General features: G+C 41.4%; 1 protein-coding gene across 3 annotated transcripts in view; it reads left to right on the top strand.

Annotated features, from left to right (window-relative positions):
• SPATA13 (spermatogenesis associated 13) overlaps positions 1 to 22,604 on the top strand; it is a 43,549-nt gene that overhangs the window by 11,683 nt on the left and 9,262 nt on the right. Inside the window, exons 2-7 of one of the 3 annotated variants that reach the window (XM_010087077.1) lie at positions 3,072 to 3,434; positions 6,270 to 6,414; positions 17,389 to 17,525; positions 17,938 to 18,117; positions 19,131 to 19,316; positions 22,083 to 22,262. In XM_010087077.1, the coding sequence (XP_010085379.1) occupies positions 3,072 to 3,434; positions 6,270 to 6,414; positions 17,389 to 17,525; positions 17,938 to 18,117; positions 19,131 to 19,316; positions 22,083 to 22,262 (1,191 nt within the window). Of the gene's footprint in view, positions 1 to 3,071; positions 3,435 to 6,269; positions 6,415 to 15,018; positions 15,074 to 17,388; positions 17,526 to 17,937; positions 18,118 to 19,130; positions 19,317 to 22,082; positions 22,263 to 22,604 lie in introns of those variants that run through there. The other 2 variants (XM_010087078.1, XM_010087079.1) reach the window with 2 other exon arrangements.

Consider the following 22,604-nt stretch of genomic DNA (forward strand, 5'->3'; position numbering starts at 1 on the left):
CAGCTTAGACCTTAACTTCTCAGAAATCTTGAAATTTTTTACCAGCACTTATAGTGCATGAGTCAGTGCATGACATTTTTATTTTCATTCTGTATGATGTGCCATGTATATCTCTACTCATGTCTGTAGATGTTACCAATAATAATTGTATAACATAAACCTGATTTCACTTATAAAGGTTTAAGAGAAGGTCATCTGAAATCAGTGGTACTGCACCAGTATAAAGCCAGTGAGAGGTGGAACAAAATTGTTTCCTCAGAATTTTTTCATTGATGTCAATGATCACACTTATGCTTAAGTGACTGCAATAGTGGAGCCCATGAGTTGTGTGCTGGACATTTTATTCCTGCTAGCAAGCAGTCACTTGATCAGGTCTTGCCTGAGTAGGTCACTTAGAGAAATGTGAGGTTATCAGTCTGGATTCCTTTGATTTTCGCTATGGGAGGATTATGTTTTCTGTTTTATTAGTATTTATTCTTCAATGCAGTTTATAGATCTAAGCCTAAACGTACACGTCCTTCAGCATTGTTTTTATGGCACAGCAGAGATTACTCTGGCTGTCATTTGGATCACTACTGTAGGTGGAGTGCTGCAGAAGGAGAGCAGTCCTCTCTTTGCAAATATTATTGCTTAAGATAAGGGTGTAAAATGCAGATTAGGAGATGACATGTGACGTGTCATTCCCTCAGTCCAAAAGTACAGGATCATGGGATGAACTTCGCCTGACTGGTTACACAGAGAGTGTGCTCACATTTGTAGCTCTTACGGCCAAGCCTTTGCAAAACAAAACCATCAAATGACTCTCATGAGCTCCTTTCTCAGTCACTGCATATGTGGAGACCCTTTACCTGTGTCTGATTCTGAGGTAAGAACCTTATTTAACCTGTGATTTTGCTGCTCTAACCTTGGAGGGGCTCTGTTTTAGGGACAGCTTCTCTGAAGCTGTGCTGGTGCTCCAGCCAGGGAGTCACTCTCTGCTGAATTGCTTATACTATTAAAACTGGTCCTGAGTTAAAATCTGCAGAGAAGCTGAAGCATGCTTGAGTGACAGGTGTGACACCATAGAAATCAGAATTTATACAATTGCTCTATTTAGAATAAATTTAATACTGTAAGTGAAATTATTGAATATAAAGCAATGTATGACAGGAATCATTTTTCATACTTTAATTGCAGTAATCATGTTAAAATGCCGACTGTTTAATAACTCTGCCTAGTAGCTAGAGTGCTTTCATCCAGTGAAATTTGTCTTAAATTGTCTTTCAAACAGAAAGCAAAATCTGCCCACTGTACTAGGTGACCTTCTAAAAAAGGCTCATCAGAGTTGTACTGGGCTGACTGAAAATGGTAGGTCGAGACAAAGGTGACAGAAGATAAATCCTCTTTCACAGGCATCATTGTGAAAGACTGATTCTGGGCTGCATGTTTGTTTTGAGTATGCAACACCTGAAATGCCTTCATGTGGTCTGAAACAGATGAGCAAAATGTAGCCAGACAAAATGATGCCTCTTCTTTTTAGAATACTTACTAGCTTTGAACATCATCAGAAATGCATTTGGGTAGTCTAAAGATGTCCTAATAAAGAAGTAAGCTGATTTTTTTTACAAAAAAAAGGTCAGAATTAGTTCATAATTTGTATGAGAACTTGGGGCAGGGTTCACTTGTCATTCACTTCATCAGGCATTCATGCAAGCTGCCTCCCAGCCTGGAAACACCCATATTCCTTTTTCTATTTCTTTTCAGTTTTTATAGAGAAGCCAGGAAAAGCCAATGAAATGCTGAGAATTTGGAAATTTGAGGGAAATCGGAATATAAATTTTTACATGCAGTATTTTTTCTTAAAAACTGCAGGGTTTTGCTAGAAAAGTTTACAGCAGTATTACTCCAAATGTATTGAAATCCTTAAAAATGTTCCCTCTAACAAGTATTCAAGTTGAGGTTATTTTCTTTCCAAACTTGTAGTACCAGTGCAATTATGATACCTGTAGGCGTTAACCTCTGTGAGCCAGATGTGCTGTTAAATAGGAGCAACACGCTAATTTTCCAAGCTTCCTCTTTAAAAACATAAATTTTTTCTGTATTTGTGTTATAATGTATCTCTGGTGCTAGTCTGTATGACTGTAACCTCCCTGAGCACATACAAAATGAGCTTTTCCCTTCCAAACTGGATGAGCTCGCTCACCCAACTTGCACATGGGTGCACAATCTCTACATCTGACCCAAGTGAGAGTGTGGGAGTGAGCGGTAGGAGGGAATGCAACTGCTCGTTTTGGTATCGGCTTACAGTTACATGGGATCAGCAAGCAGTCAAACAGCAGCCTTACTGTTTATTTTTGTCACTGAATAGAGGTAAAGCAGAGGAATATCATAGATCATAGAATGGTTTGGGTTGGAAAGGACCTTAAAGATCATCAAGTTCCAACCCCCTGCCATGGGCAGGGACGCCCTCCAATAGACCAGGTTGCTCAAAGCCTCATCCAGCCTGGCCTTGAACACCTCCAGGGATGGGGCATCCACAGCTTCCCTGGGCAACCTGTTCCAGTGCCTCACCACCCTCACAGTGAAAAATTTCTTCCTTATATCTAATCTAAACCTACCCTCTTTCAGTTTCAAATTGTTGCCCCTTGTCCTGTTGCTTCAGGCCTTGGGTAAAAAGTCCAGAAACACAGCGTGCTGGTTGAATCATTTTAGCCAGTGTTAAATATAACATCCTACTTGTGCACAGGAACAGGTCCTGTGAGTGCTAGAGCTGTCTTTCCAAGACATCACTCAGTGAATACGGTGTTTATGATACGACCTGTCTGTACTGCTGAGGTAATAGATGAGTTTTAGTGTAATTAGTTATGTTTGCCTAAGAGGTGCTAATGGTTGGGTGGTGTTAACCTTACTCAGCACAAGTATCACCATGTCTTTCCTTTGCAAAGCTTCTCTCTTCCTGAGTTGTCAGTGGCATTTGTTGTATTTATGGTTAACTCTTTATAGCAATGTTAAGTTGATCTGCCATATGAAAAACTCACAAATGATTGTCAGAAAAATTCTGTGGCTTATTTGACTTGTTCACATTTAAAAAGGTTGTTTCTGAGGAGCACTGGAAGAGGTCTCCATCCCAGGATGAAGAAAAGACAGACACACAAAAGGTCACACCCAGGAGATGGGGCTCTGGAAAAAGATCTCGGCCCAGACCTCTCTCAGACTATGGCCAAATGTCCATCAGAAGTTTCTCTATACCAGAAGATGCGGTTGCAGTGGAGTCTCAGAAGACAGACTGCAGGGATGGAGAAAATCAGCCAGGACTGGCTTTTGTCGGGTCTGTGATCCAAAGCAATACAGTAGGCTACCACAGAGGCCGAAAAAGAAGACCCATCTCTGTAATAGGTGGGGTCAGTTTCTATGGAAGCGGTCCAGCAGAAGAGATAGAAGGTCTGCTGACACAAGTAAGATGTGCTGTCTGCAAACTGCAACAGACCCTTTCACTTCCTTGTATCTATCTTCAGTCTAGAAAATAGAATGGATGCTTCCTTCTCTTCCTTCCCTTTTGTCAGGCTGACATCGTGTACTTACAATTCTGCTTTCCTGGTCACTAATTACTTTGTCTTGTTGTTAAAAGCCAAAACAGCATGGAATAAAACTGATACTGACTTTGGGATAATCTTTTCTGTGTTGTAAATTAACCTTATGTCTTTCTTGGAATGGCTGTTGCATCTTGTATTGGTGTATAAGACCTGATTTTTGTGTAATACAGCTGTGTGTTTAGTCACCTTACAGGGTGTAGGGCCTGAGGAACAGAGGAGGACGAACAATATGATAGTAACACATTCTTTATTGATAATTTTAAATTCTCCAAAAGCAGGCCTGTTCAAAACATGTGGCATTAGCTGTGGTGTTCAAAATCTTAGTACTGGCATAGCAACGATACTTAAAACTAGTAAGGAGGTTGCTTTAGAAACTTGGTAATAAATTAAGGAATTAATGAAATAGAGAAAGGATCTAAGAAAAGTGTGAATATGAAAAAAAACCCACCATGTTTATGTACTGCTAAATTGACCTGATGGAATGTAGGAAGCCTGTAAGAAAACAGCGAGTGGTTCAGTTAGCACTTGTGCAGTACCTATGTACTTATTTATTTGCCATTTCTTTTGGCTTAGGTAAGAGACAGAAATAAAAAACTTCCGAAATATTAAAATAGCTCCTTTTTCCCTGGAGATAGTCCTGAGTGGGTACAATGTGTAGAGTCATGGTAATGGTGGCCCCATCTTGTAGCTGGTTATAGAGCTTCAGGCTCACAGGCTTCTATAATACTGCACTGATCAGGTGTTTTCCACTCTTCAGAAAAACTGGGCAACTCCTACTTAAAGTAATTGTCAAGCTGATGAAGAATCAGAAAAAAAGGAATAGTATTTACGTCCTCAAAAAATGTGCTTCCAGTGGTTATTAATGGAATTTGAATCCTCTTAATATCTTTCTCATGCCACTCAATCTCCTGCTGGGAAGTTCAATGCAGTATCACTCATGGGTACAGTACTCCCTCAACTGAAATTAAATGCTGAAACAATGGCACGATTTTCAGTTAAAAAGAAGTTTTTAACATTAACATTGTTATTATATATTGCACGTTTTTTCTTTCTAATTCCCTGATGAAAAAATGCATCCTGAAGTCTGTACCAGCAAAACCCCAGCTGAAGCAAATTAATGTTTTCCCCAGGCAAAGCCCATAATTTCAAACCCTATATAATTGGGCTATTTTAAAAGTAATCTTATCACTACTTAGCTTGGCGGAAAAAAAGAATAAAGTTATTGTTACAAATTGTAGGCCGTCTTACTCTGATAGGTGGATTTCTAGCGATACTGAGTATCAGCAACCCAAATAATTCTTGCTGTACCGTGGAAGTTGTTTAATACTCTCCAAGCCCTTCATTTACTGCTGAAGACAAATTGATCTCTCTTGAAACCGTGCTCACATCAGTTTATTAATGAAGGAACATGCATCAAGGCAGCCATTTGAGTTTACTCTTTCCATGCTTTGATGCTGCCGTGAGAGCTGGCTGGGGTTAAACGAGCACATTGCTGGATCTCTGCGGTCAAGACCAAACCTAGGGAGCATTCCCAACAGGGGCACATTTTTAACCCAAATGATAGCCTTCCCAGGCCTGCCACTGAGTAACAACAGCACATCCTTGTCTCTCCGGGGAAGGGATAATGAAGCAGGAACATGTGCTAGAGGTATTTTACGTGGGGCTTTCAAAGACTGATGTTCACCTTGCTGAATTTTTTTCTTATAAGCTTTGAAAACCCACAGGGATATTTGAAGAGAGTACTGCTAATTCCTTCTTTGTTGTGTGTTGGTTTGGTCTGTCAGCTTAGGTGTGAGAAAATGTTTTCAAACAACACTAAGTCATTGGTTTCATAATAGAGTGTCAAGAGATAATTAAAAAAAACAACCCTGATCTTTGAGATTACTTGATAGAAGAGCCTATGAACAGTAATGACTGAAAGATAAGAGAAGATGTAAAGACAAGTTTCTCTAAAGTTTGTGTGCTGAGGACTGGCTGTTTAATGTTGAACGTTTATGCAAGGTCATTCAGCCTGGCTAATGTGGAATTGTTCAGGGACTACATAAAATTAGACTCAATTTGCAAATAAAACAGGGGTAGGTTTTCTAATCATAATTAAGCAAATGAATGATGTGACTAAAGAAAATGGCTTCTAGATAAAGTTACGAGTAAACTTAATTTTACTTCTTTTTAATGAGACTCCTGGGATCTTCAGAGCAGAGGATCATTTAGACAATTATTTAAAAAATATGTATATTTTACTTAAAATCAATACATTCATTTGAAGAAAGCAAGTGTCCCAGAGAATGAACACGACTTCCAGCCGTAGCATTTCTGGTCATTCTTTCGCTTTGGTTTTGCCTTCAGATGCGTGTTTACAACACCAGGCAGCATCGTGCAGCCTGTTCTCAAAGCAGTGTAGATCCCAGAGCATTTGGGCACAGAGTATTACAAAATGAAAAATATAGACCATGTCTGATCATAATAGAAGGCTACAGAGTTTTTAATGTAACAGAGAACTATAATGTAATAAAATATTTTCTGCATGCTGGTGGATATGGTATGCAGAGTTTAAGCGAGGTCACTTCAAAGTAGGGGATTTTACTGGCCCTGTAGTTAGCTGGACTATCTGAAGAAACCTTACTTCATACCTGAGTTTTGCTCAGTTGGACTTGCTGGTAGCTTTACTAATACTGGATTTTCCTGTTTTCTCTGTAGCCTGTAACACGGCCACCCGTTCCAGCGCACCAAGTACCCCCTTACAAAGCTGTTTCAGCCAGGTTCCGGCCACTCACCTTTTCACAAAGTACCCCCATCGGCCTGGACCGGGTTGGGCGAAGGCGGCAGATGAGAACATCTAATGGTAAGATGGGCAAGTCTTTTTAACTTTCTAGATCTCAACTTCATACCCCAGCGTTGTCAGGAAGTAGGTTATAGTGTGGAACACAAAAAGGGTGCAAACCAGCTCAGTGACAAAGCAGTACCTGGCTAATTTGCTTTATTTTGTGAGTTTCTCAATAGAAGCTGCTGTATTCATGTAAAACTTGTTTTTTACATCTACTGTTTGACATTGCTATGGTTTATTCTTCTTGCAGTCCTGTATTCACATACTTGCAGGAAGATACTAATAGAATATGAAGGAAGTAAGGTCCAATATGCTTGAGTTCATACCCAAACCATAGCCACACCACACATGTATTTTTAATTTTCTGTTTGCCATGCATTCAGTGTAACTACCTAGATAGGCAAGCCTTAAATAATTAAGCAGCTTGTTTCAGAGAACTATATGCAGTTGCATTTGCTTACTCAGTGGTGAGTGTAGCCCAGCCAGGGTTCGGTTACATGATGGACAGGATCATGGAAAATATTGCCTTTTTGGAAGCATTGCCCTTTATCAGACTCTCTGATGTGCCTGATGTACTTTTTTCTGTAATTGTTTACTATTACCATGCAATGCTATCCTGAGTTAATAGAAAGTAATATCTAGTATTAGTGGAACATTTCCTGGCAAGTGGGACCAGAAAAACCTGGGTTAATACCATTTGTGTTTTTCCAGACCTCTGTGAGCATAATCTGAACAGTTATTCGTGTTTCACTGGCAAGGGTTGGACGTAAAAGCAAAATTTTCACTTTATTTCCTTCACTGTTAATAGTGAACAAAGCACTGTTGGGAACCTTCACTCTGCCTCTCTATGGAGAGGATAACTAAAGGTGTCTGGATCAGGGCTTGCCATGACTGAAGTAGGAAACTTAACAAATAGCATTTTCAATGTTTCTTTATTAAAATGATACATATCTTTACTAGTCAGTAGTTCATTTTTCTGGTTCTAAGATAAGCTTAACTGCAATTATGTCCAAAGTCTGCTCAAAAAAATCCCTCAATTACAAATTAATTTATATAAGAACATATTAAAACTGCATTTTCCAGTCTTCAACAGATCATGACTGTTTTCTTCAGAAGGTGCTCTCCAAAGAAGAGACTTGAGAATTTCTAACCATAGCAGTGAGATACACTATATGTACTATATTAATATTTTCTTTTTAATTTATATTGTAGTAAAATATTGGGAACTACTTTAAAACCTGTGTCTGGAGTGTGTCCTTGCTGTATGTATCTCAGTATACTTAATGATCCAGATTAGATATCAAAGTAAATTAGATATCTAAATGCTCTGACCTTGCTGAGATTATGTTGTATCTCAGTCCCTGGTTCCAGGACTACTCAGAGAATAACGGGTTTGCCATGAACTAGCTTTTTAAAAAAAAGACTCTTTAAGTATCATAGAGCAGGAATTCTTTTTCTATTTTTAGTTATCCTTTCCATTTCGTGTTTGGAAACCACATGAAATAACATTAGTTACCTAGACAACTGCCTGAGAGTAGTATCTTTCCAGGTATTTAGCTTTCGAATAACTGGTCTCGTAAATGTAAGCATCAGGGTGACAAATACACAAAGCAGGATTGCTGCCACTTTTCAAGGCAATGAAGCCAAAGCAATATTGATTATGCTAGATGTGACTTTCATCACTCATTATAATAAAGATAGAAGCTGACCAGGAAAAGCTTCTGAAATCAAAGCCCTGAAGGCAAGTGGGGAGTATCATGGACTTCGCAGTTTGAGAGCAGTTGCAAAGATCCGTTAAGTAGGTCCAGCAGAAAATAATAAAGTGACTAGTGTCACACATTCTAAAAAAACTTAAATTCACAAGGCATTTCCTTGTCTTTGATCATGTGAGAGTTTTTTGTTTGCTCATGTACAGTGAAATTTGATAGCACAAAAGCCCTTTATTATAGAAAGAAATTCTAAACCCAAGCACTGAAAACCAGTGATATCTTATTTTAGTTACTTGCTAAAGCCTAATACATTGCATGTCTACTTTTATAACAATGGGAGATAGAATTAGAGATGTAAATTTTTAGAAAAATAGCTGTTACGAGACAGTAAATCACCGTACAGTAGGAGACAGAATAACAGCCAACACATAAGGGAAACATCCCTTGAGACTTACATTGCTACTCTTGTGCTTAAAGAGTTACAAGTTTTAAATTATATTAAAGAGGTTACCTGTTTATCACAGTACAGCAATTTTTATAAGTATCTTAAAAACTAACTCATCTTTTTTGCATATTGTCGTGTGGGACTTGAATTTGGCTAAATCAATTGTTAAACTCCTATAGATAGACTCAGCACTAATTAGGTGAGGTGGGATTCGGCTCAAGTTTAAGTTACATAAATTTAGTCTAAATATATGTACCTACGTAAGAGTTAAACATTAGAACACCCATTACAGGCGTTGGAGGACTAGGGCGTGTTTCAGCTACCCACCCTGGGGTCCAGTGCTGTGTGGGGTACCTGATCATCTGCCCACAGCTGGCAGATGTGACAGAGGACCTATGGAAGACCTATTCCTTTCTTCAGCGGCACTAAGTATCTATGCTTAAACAACTAATCTGAGACCTTAGCCATTGCAGTCAATGAAGGTTAAGAGGAGAAACTACCTTCGGATGAGGTGGATTGCTCTCTCAGCTGTTTGAATTGTGACTGATACCTGCTAATTTAGATGGTTTGTTCAAATGTGGATTCTGGCATTTAGATTAATACATTTTAATGTTTTTAATTCAAGTAGTATCCTGTCCTGGATGTTTGCCTACAATGTTAAACTACCATCAAGCTTTTCGTAGTTCATCAAGGATGGTAACCAAGTAGGTTTCAGGCTGTGTGAAGCACAGCTCAGGAACTGAGATGCAAACAGACTGGCTGCCTGGGAGATTTTCAGGTTCTCATCCATATCACCAGTCAAATGAAAAACCCCACCCCAAATAGATTATTGGCTATGGAAGTGAACAAACAGAACTTCTTAATCATTCCTTGAGAGAAAACAGTTCCCTGCTTGCCAGCATCTCCTTGCTACTCTGTCCTTGCTCCCCCACCCCAAGAGAGCGAGGATGTAAGTAGGACAATATGCAGGAAATGCAAATTCCCGGGTTACTACACTGAGTATCATATTTGTGATGAGCAGGAGGTGGGTGGAATATGTCAGCTGTGGCAACCAGCTCCATGGCAGTTGCTGTATTCTGCAGCCAGTATGTCTGAAAAGCTCAGGGAGGTAGAAAGACTCATGGACAGGACCTGAAGGGTCATAATGAAATTTAGTACCACAGGCTAAGCAGTTCCAGCATTGCTGGGGACAGAAAAGCTTCTGGACTGGAGGATGATGGCTATGTGATCCTTTCAAGGATGAGTCTCTTAACTGATGGGAAAAGAAAAAACCTACACTGGTGGGTAGTGGGATTGTTAGTCGCATAGATAGCTGGGCTCGATGATACAAACTGCTGGTGCATGAGGTGAAACATCTAGGCAGTCCCAGGGACTCTGGAGGGGAAGTGAGAGCTGTGGGGCAGCTTGGTGCTAGGGAGAGGGTGATGGACAGGAGACAAGTGCTGGAGGCAGAACTGAAGCTGTCAGGTAGAAGCTGAAAAACCAAGAGCCCAATGGTGCTGCCAATACCACGTTCAGTGTCAGACAGAGAGGTCTTTCTACCTCCAGGCACCTTCATGGGGAAAGTTGTATTTAAAAAGAGGGTGATCTAGATTATTTATGAACCTAAGAACATTTGAAATAAAAAGATCCTTTGTTTTCTAAACCAAAACAAAAGCAGACTGCTGACATCCAAATCAAGAGATTATGGAGTGGTTTATAAACAAGGAGTTAGGGAAAAGCTGGCAAGGTGAAATACCACACAGTGTGGGACAGCACGTCTTTTACAGGCGATGTCAATGATCACTGCATCCTCAAGTGAAGGATGGGGCAGAAGCTGACAAAACTCAAGCAAGAAATAGTCTGAAACAGTTGGAAAAATGTTTTTTAAAGAGGATTTAGAAAAACAGGCAACTCTGCCAGTAATAGTGAAAATTTAAAAAGTAAGATGGAGAAATAAATGTATTTTTAAAGAAGCTAGATGGCATATGTCAGAAACTTGATCAAAGGAAGATAACCAGTGGAGCATAACCAGCATATCACCATTGCTCAAGCTGTGTAGGAATAGCAGAAAAGGTTATATGGGTGAAAGAGGGTCTCTAATGTAGTAAAGAAGAACTAAAAGCCAAAAACAAATTGACTGTATCATCAAGTGACACAGGATCCATGAACTGGAATGCTGTGCCTAAACAGGAAAAGGTATAGTGATGGGATTAAATTATGAGATACCTGAGATCACCAGGATGGTGGTAATAAATGTGACAAACCAAGGAAACCAGAGAAGTTTCAAGGGCAGTAAGCACAGTGAAAAAAAAAGAGACTTAAATTGCTGTCATGTGGGTTAAGTGTTGTGTTGGGCACAGTGCTATGTTTGTAGGTGCACCGTAAATTACCCCTCAGTGCAGCTATCAGGAGAACTACAGGAAGGGAAGCAATTCTTGAACCGTTCCTGAGGTGTGTGCAGGATCACACATAAGAGCTACTCCGTAAGGGTGCTATGTGTCTTATCTGACTTCACACGCTTCTAAGCTGAGCTAACTAGGTGACCTTGACTGGAAGAAACACATAATCTAGGGTGCTGATCATTGACAGAATACAGACAGATAATGAATCTTGCCCTCTGTATCCATAATGCAGTCTGGGCCAATATTCTTGTGGGGTGAAGAGAGTGAAAAAAACCAATATAGTAAGTGTTTTAATTTAAAAGAGGGAAAGTAAAGAAAAGTGTTAAGTAACTTATGTAACAAAGGAATTTATAGGAGCAGACAAGGTATTGAATGCTTGCAGATGGCACAAAGTGTTCAAGGACAGCACATTAGATGCTTAGAGCAAATTCATGTCACCTGTCAAAACAGAATTTGGAAACACCAGAAAAGAGTTCTATCATTAAACACAAAGGAAGAAACTATGAGAAGAAAAGAAAAAAAGGCATCCTTCAGATTGTTGAATTGTATCCAAATAGAAAAAAAACCAACAAACTTCTAGCTATTTGGATGTAAAACTATCAGAACATAGAAACAATTCACTAAAGATATAAAAACTACATCATTTTTTTTAAAAAATGTGAGAACCCAGTAGACTGACAGACAGTTTGAAGACCTTGCAACTGACTGAGAAGTAAAACCTGAGCTCAAATTAGATAAGGATCTATCTCAAAATGTCAGTAAAAGTTTTAGAGTAGCTAAATGAATAGCAACGAATTGCCAGAACCAAGACTTATGAAGGGATTTAAGAATGAAATTGCTGAGCTACTACCTCCGCATGGAATTTGTTCCTCAAAATTGCCTCAGGACAAGGAAGAAGGCAGCAATGGGATAACCATTTATAAAGTATCAGGAGGGATCCAGTGAGCAGTAGACCAGCAAGCATGATTGAATCTCCGAAAGGCCTGTGACAAGATCTCTTAGAAATGTCTTTTAATAGAGGCCTAGGATAAGAGGGAAGATCCTTCCATGCTTTATCAAGTGAGTAAGCACTGAGAAATGGGGAAAGAAAAGTGGTTGGTTTTCTTAAGGAGACAGGTCACAACTGGAGTCAGATGTTCAGTGTCTTCACAAGTAATGTGGGAAGGGAGGTACAGAATGAAAATATAATTCTTGTTTGTGGGCTAAATTATTCATGGTAGTAAAAGCACAAGCTGCTTGAACGGAGTTGCAGAAGGACTTCACAATACTGAGACTCAGTGCACTGCACTGGCAGCAGGTGAATTTGGTGTTGATGAAGGCAAGGTAGTGCCCATGGAAGAACATGAGCCTGCTATGCTTGCAGAAGAATGGACTTTGAGCTGGGTATTGCCATTCAGGAAGAGATCTTGCAATCCCAGCAGATAATTAAAGTGTCAGTTCAGTGCATAGTAACAGTCAAAACAGTAAATAAAAGGGCAGGAATTTGTAGTAAGGGAACAGAGAACAAAACAGCTCAATTGTGCCACTGGTGTAGCATGTGGGGGCCATCTCCCCATTCCTTTCCATCTCAAAAGACGTTTTTTACAGGGGATGATACAGAGAAAGGCAAAAGGACAAGAAAACCTACTCAGTGTCTCTGTGTGACGAATGATTAATGCGGCTAGGGCTCTGCAACTTGGAAAAAAGGACAATAGGGGAATAAAAGTGTTGATTGGCATAAGAAAAATGAACATAGTTATTATTTTCAATAATGTAAGAACTAAAGGGCACCAAATGAAATAATCAGATAGCAAGTTCAAAATAAAAGATAGTTTTCACACTTTGTAAAATTAAACTATGATACTAATTGCTACACATGGTATTTCACATCCCAAAAGTTTACATAAATTGAGAAAGTGGTTTGAAAAATTCAGTTCATTAAACACAAAGATATCACTTCTGCCCCAGGAGGGATTTGACTCTTATCTGCAGATAGATGGAATTTAGGGAAGTACATCGGAAAAATGCCATTACATGCCTCATCTATTTTTTATGTTCTTCCTGGGGCATCTGCTACTGGCTGCTGTCAGAGCAGTGGTGGGGAGGGGGCCAGGGTGGAGGGTCCTCCTATGAGGGGTATTTAGAACTGGATTTTCTTGAGGCAGATAAACTAGTTTGTAGTTTTAGTATTTTAGTATGTGCTACCCACAGTCCTTTCAGAGTGCGCTGCGCAGTGGGTAAGCCAGCTCGACATGCATTTGGGCAGGGTCACTGTGGCCTGCCACTACAAAAGGACAGCCTGCACCTCCTCCTGTCTCCAGCTGATCCAGTGAGGAAACCAACCCACCGCCAGCTCATACCATGTGAGGACTTTTGTGGTGGTTCAGTTTGGGGCTGAACAGTTGCTGGACGTACAGAGGAGGCAGAACAGATCCCCTCCCTCCCCGGCAGCACCCCACGGTGGCACTGGCTTAGTCATCGTGCAAGAGCACACGGTCTGTTCCATTGCGCAAAAGTCAAACCAAATGACTGATTTTCAGAGATCATTTTAATGTCTCTTCTAGAAGAATTGTGTGGGGTTTGATCTTGTTTTCCTTTGTCAGGTCAGCCGTTTTTCTCTCTGCAGTTTGACAGGGCAGAGAGCTTATGCTCTGGCTGATGAAAAGCCTTCACTTGCAGGTCCCAGGCTCATCAGCCCTTCAGCGCCACTTCTGTTTGTTGGGTTGGGTTTTTACTGATTTGTGCTGAGAAAAATGTGTGGCTCTGTGTATAAATGTCTTCTAATGTGGAGTAGTTTGGTTTTACTGTGCTATCCAACAAGTCTCCCTGCAGCAAGAAATAACAGGGAGGTTTGGGGATTCAGAAGAGAATTCTATCAGTCTCCTGCGCAGAGCAGCAGCACAGCCTGGATTTTTGTAGGAAGATGGCATTAATATAGCAGGGCGATGTTTGGCTTTCTCTGTCTGAGGCAGCGCTGGGGAAACCATGTGATTTCAGTGGGTGTTGAGAGGTCGCTGTGGGCAGAAATGCCTCCAGGGTTTTGTGAACATGTCCCTGGTGAAGACAGTCCCCAATTAAAGGACAGGCTCAGCTGAGCAGTGCAGCATGCAGGTAGAGAATGAGCCATAGAGATTATGGAGCTTTCCAAACCATAAATGTAGTGCTGTGTACAAGCGCAGATTGCAGCAGGCTTTGCTCTCTGCTGATGGGAGCAGCTCCTGCCTTTGCTTCCAGTGTGTGAATTGATCCGGCTTCACTGCAGAGTGATGCGGATGTAAGGGTGGTAAATGCTGGCCCACGGTGAGTGAATGAGGCTGCGCTCTGGCTGCGTCAGTTCCAGTGAAAGCTGGACTGTTTGGGTGCTTTCCTGCTTCATTCCCTATTTTCTGGAGCAGCTGAATTAAGATTGCAGTTTGCGTGAGAAAATGTCTCCATCCTCCCCTCTTTTCCCCAGAGCAGTCTGCTGCAGTTCTAGCACTTCAGCTGCTTGTGCCCTAAATAGTGATACAGCATTTGCTAGTGAAGCAAGAGAAGTTTTAATAGCCGTGCGAAAAATACCTTCGTTGTTTACTTCTACTGGAATTTTATCCGGTATAGTATAACATAGACCGATACTCCGAACAGTGCTGTAATACAAGGAACTCCCAGCTCCCATCCAAATAGTCTTTCCCTTTGAATTGCAGTCATTTGAATATAGATTAAAATCGCATTAAGCTGCTGTAATGAAAAACAAATGTACTCCTTGGCTTGCTGCGTTCGAGACGTTCAGGCACTTTGGGGGAGCGGTCAGGGCGGCGCAGGCGGCTGTGGGCACAGCGTGGCTGGGGCCAGGCAGCTGGGTTTTTGTTTCTTTTCTGGAACTTCCTCCCTAAGGGCACCCCATGATGTCAGCAAGCAGCGAGCGAGCCGAGTGAGCGCGCCGCAGGCAGTTCCCAGCCGGGCTCGGCCTCGGAGGCACAGCTGGGAGCTGAAGGCAGCGAACAGGCAGTTTCTCTGCACTGTCGGTAGCTCAGAGCCTTTTGTGATCCTCCATCAGCCCTGTAGGACCGACCGTCACCTGTTAAAGGTCAAACCCTTGCCCCCGGGGTTGTGTCTTGACGGCAGCATGGTAGCCAGGGGGAATGTGGCACGATTTTGGAGCCTGGAGAGCCTTCAGATGGGTACGTGTGAGTAGAACATGCTCTCTCTCGCTATTTTTTACAGCGTTTTCAGATTGAACTGATCAACTGTGGCAGTCAGGGGGCCTGATTCTGATCATGCTTATACTTGTCATCTGGAGGAGCCTGCAGCCTGACACTGGTGGTAAAGCTGCTAGGAGATCAGAATCAGTCCCAGGCTATCTATTAAGTTTTTGCATCCCATTGGAGCGATCAGGAACGCGCACCCCTACCTCTGATATTTCTGTCTGTAAACAATAGAGGAATAGATGCAGAATGTGAGCAACTGATTTTTGCTTGAGTCTAACTGGAACAAACCAGCAGGCAGTACTGGTAATACAGTGGAGATGTATAAAGTATCACTGGGATTAATTTTTTTTTTGTGTTTCTTTATAAGCTAAAAATTGATTTAATGAATTATTTATTTGCAGATTTTTTTTTAATAAAGCAGTTTCAGTAAGTTTCACAAGGTGTTTTTCAAAAGTTTATCAGTGCTCGGTTTTATGAATCTTTAGGGAAAAAAATCTTGGTTTTTTTCAATAGGGATCCTGCATCTTCCCTCGTTAGGCAGATTATGCCATTAATGTGAGTGTATATTTGAAATGCTGGGGAGCAGAAGAGAATGGTTGAATAGCCACATTCAGTTACAGCAAGACTATGCCATATTTTTGCACTTTTAAAGGAAAGAAAAATCTAACATGTTTTTCAGTGAATCTGTGCAGTAATCACCTTTGATCTCTCTTGCAAATTAACACCCAAATGACCAAAGATGCTAGTAATGGTATGAGCATCCGTGAGGAGGGGGTTGAAGTGTTTCTCCCTATAAGGTAAATAATGGATAGGTGACAGTGTGCCTGTTAGTTGTGTAGGTGAGTGGAGTAAAGCCAGGAGTCATCTCTTTGCAACTCTCACACATCCCGACCTCGGCAGGCAGGCGGTACCCAGGCTTGAGGCAGGGCAGCGAAGGGGCAGGGCCGGGGCCCAGCTGCTCGTCCTTGCTGCCAGGCAGCGGTGGCAGGTTCAGTAACTCAGCTTAAAGGTCCCTTCTCATGCACTCAGGAGTGAGAGAGATGCTCTGCAGGCTGTGGGGCAACTTCTCTGGGACACAGTAACCATTAAGAAAGCAGTTCAGTGCTAGCAGCCCATTCTGAATTTAATTTTTTTCTTTTTTTGATTGGATTTTTGAGCACTGTATGAGCTTCACACTCTCTAGTTACTCACACCTGGGGCCTGCCATAGGAATAAACTGTTAGGGATATATTAACCGGGACCACAGAGAGCAGACAAGCCCTGCGTCACTGGTCATGAATGCTTCTTGATTGCTAGCTTGTCCCCTGATCTTTTTGAACATTGCAGCTGGCTTTCAAAGGCAAACCTGCTCTGAAAGGGTCTCGCACCCAGCAGTGTGGACATGAGTCAGTCAGTATTACTTCGTCCTGAGATCAGCTCCCAGTCCTCTTCACCTGCCAGTACGGAGGTGATCACCAAAAGGATCTGCCACCCAGTGATGTACCCCAAACGGGTTTTACAGTTTTATACAGTAACTGCAGATTTGTGCGTGCAGCGTGACAGTCACACGATGTTTCTCATGGTTTATACAGCTGTGTAATAAGATGAAGCCCCTCTTAGTTCTGGCCTCTGTTTCTTTACAAATCTGCCTCTTTGGTCAGAAAATGTACAATTGTCAGACGAAGAATTTTTTGTGATTTGGGGCAATCAGGACAAGTTATTGTCAGGCAGTTACACCGTGCTCAGTCCGGACTCCCTGTTCCCTTGGGCCTCCCCGTGGGGGTCTCAGTGGGAGAGGTGCCAGCAGCCGGCTCAGAGCAAGGGCTGCAGCGGGGGCTGCCCACCCCGCTTACGGGTGGGTGGGCACAGAGGTGTGCGGTCCTCTTATCCCTGCAGGGGATGTGACAATGTGATAGCACCCAGCCTGGGACTGACAGCAGCTCCCTCTGACTGCCGGGGGACTGTGGGAGCTCTCTCCTCTGCTGTGTGGGAAGCGGCATGGAGGCCTCCCTGCTGATTCAGGTCATTTGAGATTTACTCTGGGTAAAGAACAAATAAATAATGGTTGTAGTTTTATTTTTCATGCACAAAAGGGAGAATTTCTCCGTTTCATCAGAAAAATTCCAAAGAACAGTAAAAAGTATTTAATGGCGGAAAAGCGGTTTTCCTGAGAGCTCTGCTGTCCGCCGCTTCTCCTGTTGTTATATTTATGACAACAAAGGCAACTTAACAGCGATTCCTCTCACATTGTTTTTTTCGGAGGAATCATAAAAATGATGAAGCAAACAGCTGTTGCACCTTTGTTTTAGTTGCTGCAGATGGTGGGACTGAATCCTCAGCCTTAGTGGATGACAATGGCAGTGAGGAAGACTACAGTTACGAGGAGCTCTGCCAAGCCACTCCCAGGTACCTGCAGCCCGGAGGGGAACAGCTAGCAATTAATGAGGTAACGTCCTGGGCTTTGCACTGCTGTAACGATGGGGGGATGGGGCGGGGTGGGGGGGTACTTCCACAGGTCTGAGGTTTTGTGTTAATAAAAAGAGCAAGGTCAGCAGCCAGCATAGCGAAGAATCCAGCAGCCACGGTGTCCTGTCTCTGGCAGGGCCCGCGAGCAGATGTCAGTAGTACCTCACTGGGAGTGTAACTCGTTAGCCTGTGTAAAGTGCTCTGGAGTAGGACTCTAATAGTTCTCAGTAATAAATATACACATAGACTTTTGGAAATCCAAAATTTTAGTTTTATCCTGTAATAGGACTAATCATGGGCACTATAGTGAGAAATTTTGATCTTCTAGTAATTTATACACAGTTCATTGTTTATCTTTTGTCCTTCACAACCTCATTTTCTTCCCATCTCAGCTGATAAGCGATGGCAGCATTGTCTATGCAGAAGCTCTCTGGGATCATGTGACTATGGATGATCAAGAGCTGGGCTTCAAAGCTGGAGATGTCATTAGAGTTCTAGAAGCTTCCAACAAAGACTGGTGGTGGGGAAGAAATGAGGACAAGGAAGCCTGGTTTCCAGCTAGCTTTGTCAGGGTGAGTAACTCTCTTGCTTTTGCACCATTGTCACGCGAGATTCGTAGCAGAGTGCAACATCAGTGGTCATGGCATTACGTTTAAGTGAAGGGCCTGATCCTCAGCATCTTTGTATCTGAACATCAGTGGTATAACTCCTGATGACTTCACAAGGGAAAAAGTAGTAAAGAATCACACCCCAAGATCCCTTAGCTCCTCTAACACCTTTTATTCTGGTTTCTTCCTTTGTGCGGTCCTTTTGTAACCAAAGGAATTTCTCAAGCAGAGATGAGGGCAGCAGAAAGCTCAACGAGGAGCAATCAGTGTATATGGAGACGATGCAGCAGTTTTCATGAGGGAGTGGTAAAAGCTATGCTGCAGGGATTTCTTAGTAAAGTAGGGCTTAGTTTATCGTCACAACATTGTGTGGTAATCTGGTTCACAATCTCAACTCACCAGTCAGAACTCAGACAGATTAATGACAGCATAACTCTTGAATGGTATAAAATTAAACTGTGTTTCAGGATTAATTTAAAGTACTTTTTGAGAGCCTGTAATGAAGCTTGGGCCACACTGTATAAAGTACTCCACAGAGTGCAATAGATGGTTCTTGCCTTTGCCCTTCCTAGATCTCCAGCCAACATGAGCAATCAGTCAAAAGTCGAAAAAGGAGGTGCTGCTATCCACTTCTGGGGAACTGGGGCAGGGGGGAACTATTTAAAAGTGTTTGAATTGTCTGCTTTTGTAGTTTTCAGTCATGTGCTGGCTTGGCCAAAATAACACATAAACTATTAGTAAGGGTCAGAAATAAGCTTAAGTCTGAAAAATACACGGACAGAAATCTGAACATTTTATTTGAATATGCAGTGGGTGCAATGCAATAAATCCTGTTGTGGAACCCTCTCTAGAAGGTAACAGTGGGAACATTTCTGTAGCAAATCCTCTCTTAACTGTAAGAAGTTTGTAACAGTTTTATCACATTTTGTAAAAGTTTGCTGCTTTACTCTAGTTTGCTTTGTTTGTTCTGGCTGCAGCTGCGAGTTAATCAGGAAGAAGTGCCAGAAAATTGTAGCAGTATTCAGGATGAAGAACAAGATCCAGATATTAGCAAACATCGTCAGAAAATAGCTGAAAACAAGGATCAGATGAGAACTAATGTTATAAAGGAAATTATGAACACAGAACGAGTCTATATCAAGCATCTCAAGGACATCTGTGAGGTACATGCTTTAACCTGAGAGCATTCTGATGACCTAATGTGAATAAACCATCCCATATAATTTGAGAACAGAAGTGGTTTCTCATATTAAAATATTCCAATTACACTTCTGAGGCTGTCAGTCAGACCCTTCTTGTGTCCTCTTACTGCTTTCCTCTCTGCTGACTGCCAGGAGGCACTGCTCCCTTTAAAAAAAAAAAAAAAATCCACTTTTGACATGGAAAAAGTGCTTTGCTTATCTGACTGCTATTTCCATAATAATGCGAGAAGGAAGTCCAGTTTATTTGGAACTTTTTCTCAGTTGGTTTAGATAGAAAACTTTCAGTAACTTTAATAAAATCAGTTACAGTTCAGAGACAAAACTTTCTGAAAGTAACTTGCAAAGAGAACATTGCCTGGGTGAGGTGGTTTTTTGTTTTCTCCAACAAGGAGATTTTTGCTGGATGTTTAGCTATGAATAAATAAGTCTTTAAAGGTGTTTTAGAACTACCTTGCTTGTTTGAACCATAAAATGTGGGGGGTTTTCTGCTTTTTGTTCAAATTTTATTGGAGGCTTGCACTTAGACAGGAAGCTTCTTAATACTTTTCTCTGAAGTTTGCAGCTTCTGACGTGGACTGTGACACATTTGACCTGTATTTGACTTGAATTTGTGGTTAGTAGCTGGAAGGGTGCTAAGCAACCTACAAAAATATTCTTGGTACCCCTAGTTTGCTAGCTCTGTCTCTGTTGTTTGTCACATTGTCATCCTTTAGTCCACCAGTCATCATTAGATTCTTTCACTGACAACAAAGTAGACAAGACAGCAGTGTTTTGTTTTGTTTTTTGGTTTTTTTTATGATCGGGCCTTTTTTGTGCATTTTGAAGAAAGAAGGGAAAACAAAAATACAAAAATTGGTTGCTAATTGGCTAATTTAAAAACATTACATCTAAGTTTTGTCATTTAGATTCACTGTTTAATTAAACCAGTAAGCTTGACTGTGTGCCTAAAAGATCAGGGAGGAATTTGTACACGAAGCTGTGTCGCTACCATGGTTAGCTGAGTTCTAGGATATGACTTTCATATTTTACTGATCTATTAATTCTTAGACTGATATTAAGAATTAATTTTCTCTAATACATATATTCTATACCTCTTTTTTTAAGTCTGACATGCCTCCAAGTTTAGTGCAAGAGAGCAAACACACCTTTTCCAAGTGGAGAAGTGATGCTCCATGTTCAACATGTGGGGTAGAAATGGTCTGCTTTCCTCAGGGTGAATCTGTAGGGTTGTGCAAGCAGGATATAAGGCTGAAAATATATTCAAGACTATAGTCAAGTAAGACTATATTCAAGTAAAAAAGGCTATAAGACTATATTAAAGTAAGAAAAACTACTGCAGATAGTAATCCAAATTTACAAGCTCTGCATTAGAATGAATCACTAGGGCTGGTGCAGTCAGGATTATGATGCTGCAGTATACCTAGAAAAACATTTTACATTCAGGAAGTGTCTGCAGTCCACATTACAAGAGCTGCACAGGAATTAGTGTTCCTTGTTGGAGTTATCCTCGTAACTAATAAATGTGGTAGTTGGCTTGCAGCATGGCCACTGCACAGCTCTCAGAGCAGATGGCTGTGGAAGAGACAGGAATATTCATAACAGCACCAGGAATATTCAAGGTTGCTTGCTGGTAAACCTCACTGGAGCAACTGCAAGGCTTTTTACAGCTGTCTGCTCCCAAAGCTTTGGGGGAGACGTGCCTGAAAGCAGCCAAATGGAGGAGCCTGGCAGATAACCTCTATCACACCAGTTAACCTTCATGCTCATCTGTACCCCAGTACCATAACTGATACGAGAGTATGAGCACAGCAGCTATTCCTGGATATTCAGCCCCTGCACTGTATCCTCCTTGCCACGCTCAGCATCGTGGAGGAGGTACCTGAGGATGTGCTGGTAGCGACTGCTGCGTGTTTCAGCCCTGAGAGGCCCCTGATGGTACCTTTGCTCCTTAGCTCTGTGTACACCAGTGCCATCTAATGTTGGTTACTGACGGCAGAGCAGAATCTGCTTTGAGGATGTTTTAAAACTGGAGGACACAGTTGTGTATCTGCTTAACACTGGCTACGAATAAAGTGAACTGGACCCCTGTGATGTTCTTACAAGTAAAGAGAAGAAAACTGGAAAAGAGATTGTATTTTTATGTGTGGTATTGCTAATACTGTTACCTCCTGACAATACCATATGGATTTTACCAAACAGCAGCATTCTGAGTGCATTATAGTATGTTCTTCATTTTGCTTCTCTGTCTTAGACTGTGCCCTACTTACCTACTGGTTAAGGAACCAGTACTTTAGCCCTAGCAGAAATAGTTTTTATATTAATTGGTTTAGGGTTTCTTCTTATCTGCACAGAGAAAAACTGTTACGACACAGAGAAATTGCTATGACAAACCGCAGCAGTTAAAGTAGTAGCATGCATGGGGCCTTGTATCAGGCTCACCTCCAGCTTGGTGGGTAGTCATAAGGAGGTGTGAATGGGTTTTACACACTCTGCAGGTTTCTGATTCCCTGATTAATTTACAGCACTGTGAGACAGAAGTTGGACTGCAAGAATCAGTGTGTAAACATTTCAGATGCAAGTCTGAAATTGCACGTCTGTGTTTTTGTGTGTGGCTGGGAAACTACTCACCTGCCTGTAGGTAGGTTTTGCCAGCTCAGATGGGCTTGTTCAGGGTAGAACCTGTTTTCACATCTTCAAACTAAAGAGGTTTTTTTACTTCATTTCCAGGGTTATATTCGGCAGTGTCGCAAACATACAGGAATGTTCACTGCAGCTCAGTTAAGCACCATTTTTGGAAATATTGAAGATATTTACAAGTTCCAAAGGAAGTTTCTGAAGGATCTTGAGAAACAATACAACAAAGAGGAACCTCATCTAAGTGAAATAGGGTCATGTTTTCTTCAACATGTATGTTGCAAAGGTTTTTATGACATTAACAAAATGTGATAAGAAAATGCTAAGTTACCTTATTAGGAGGGAATTTTAGTAACAAGTGCTTGTCAAATACTAAACTATGTATAGATAGCATTTAAATGTTTTAAATTTCTCCTCATCTTTAGCAAGCATGTAACTTTGTATACCATTTTAAGTTGCCTTTTCAAAACTGTAATGATCACAGATGAGCTGGAGTATTTGCAGGGATCTCATATTGGTCATGCAAAAACTTCCTAAAGAAAACAAGGAAAGAAGGTGGCGGGGAAGGAGGCGGTGGTTCATGATAGACACTAGCTAAGTCTATAGCTGTCTTCC

The sequence above is a fragment of the Pterocles gutturalis genome, unplaced genomic scaffold, assembly GCF_000699245.1.
Source record: "Pterocles gutturalis isolate BGI_N339 unplaced genomic scaffold, ASM69924v1 scaffold42646, whole genome shotgun sequence".
Taxonomy (NCBI): Eukaryota; Metazoa; Chordata; class Aves; order Pterocliformes; family Pteroclidae; genus Pterocles; species Pterocles gutturalis.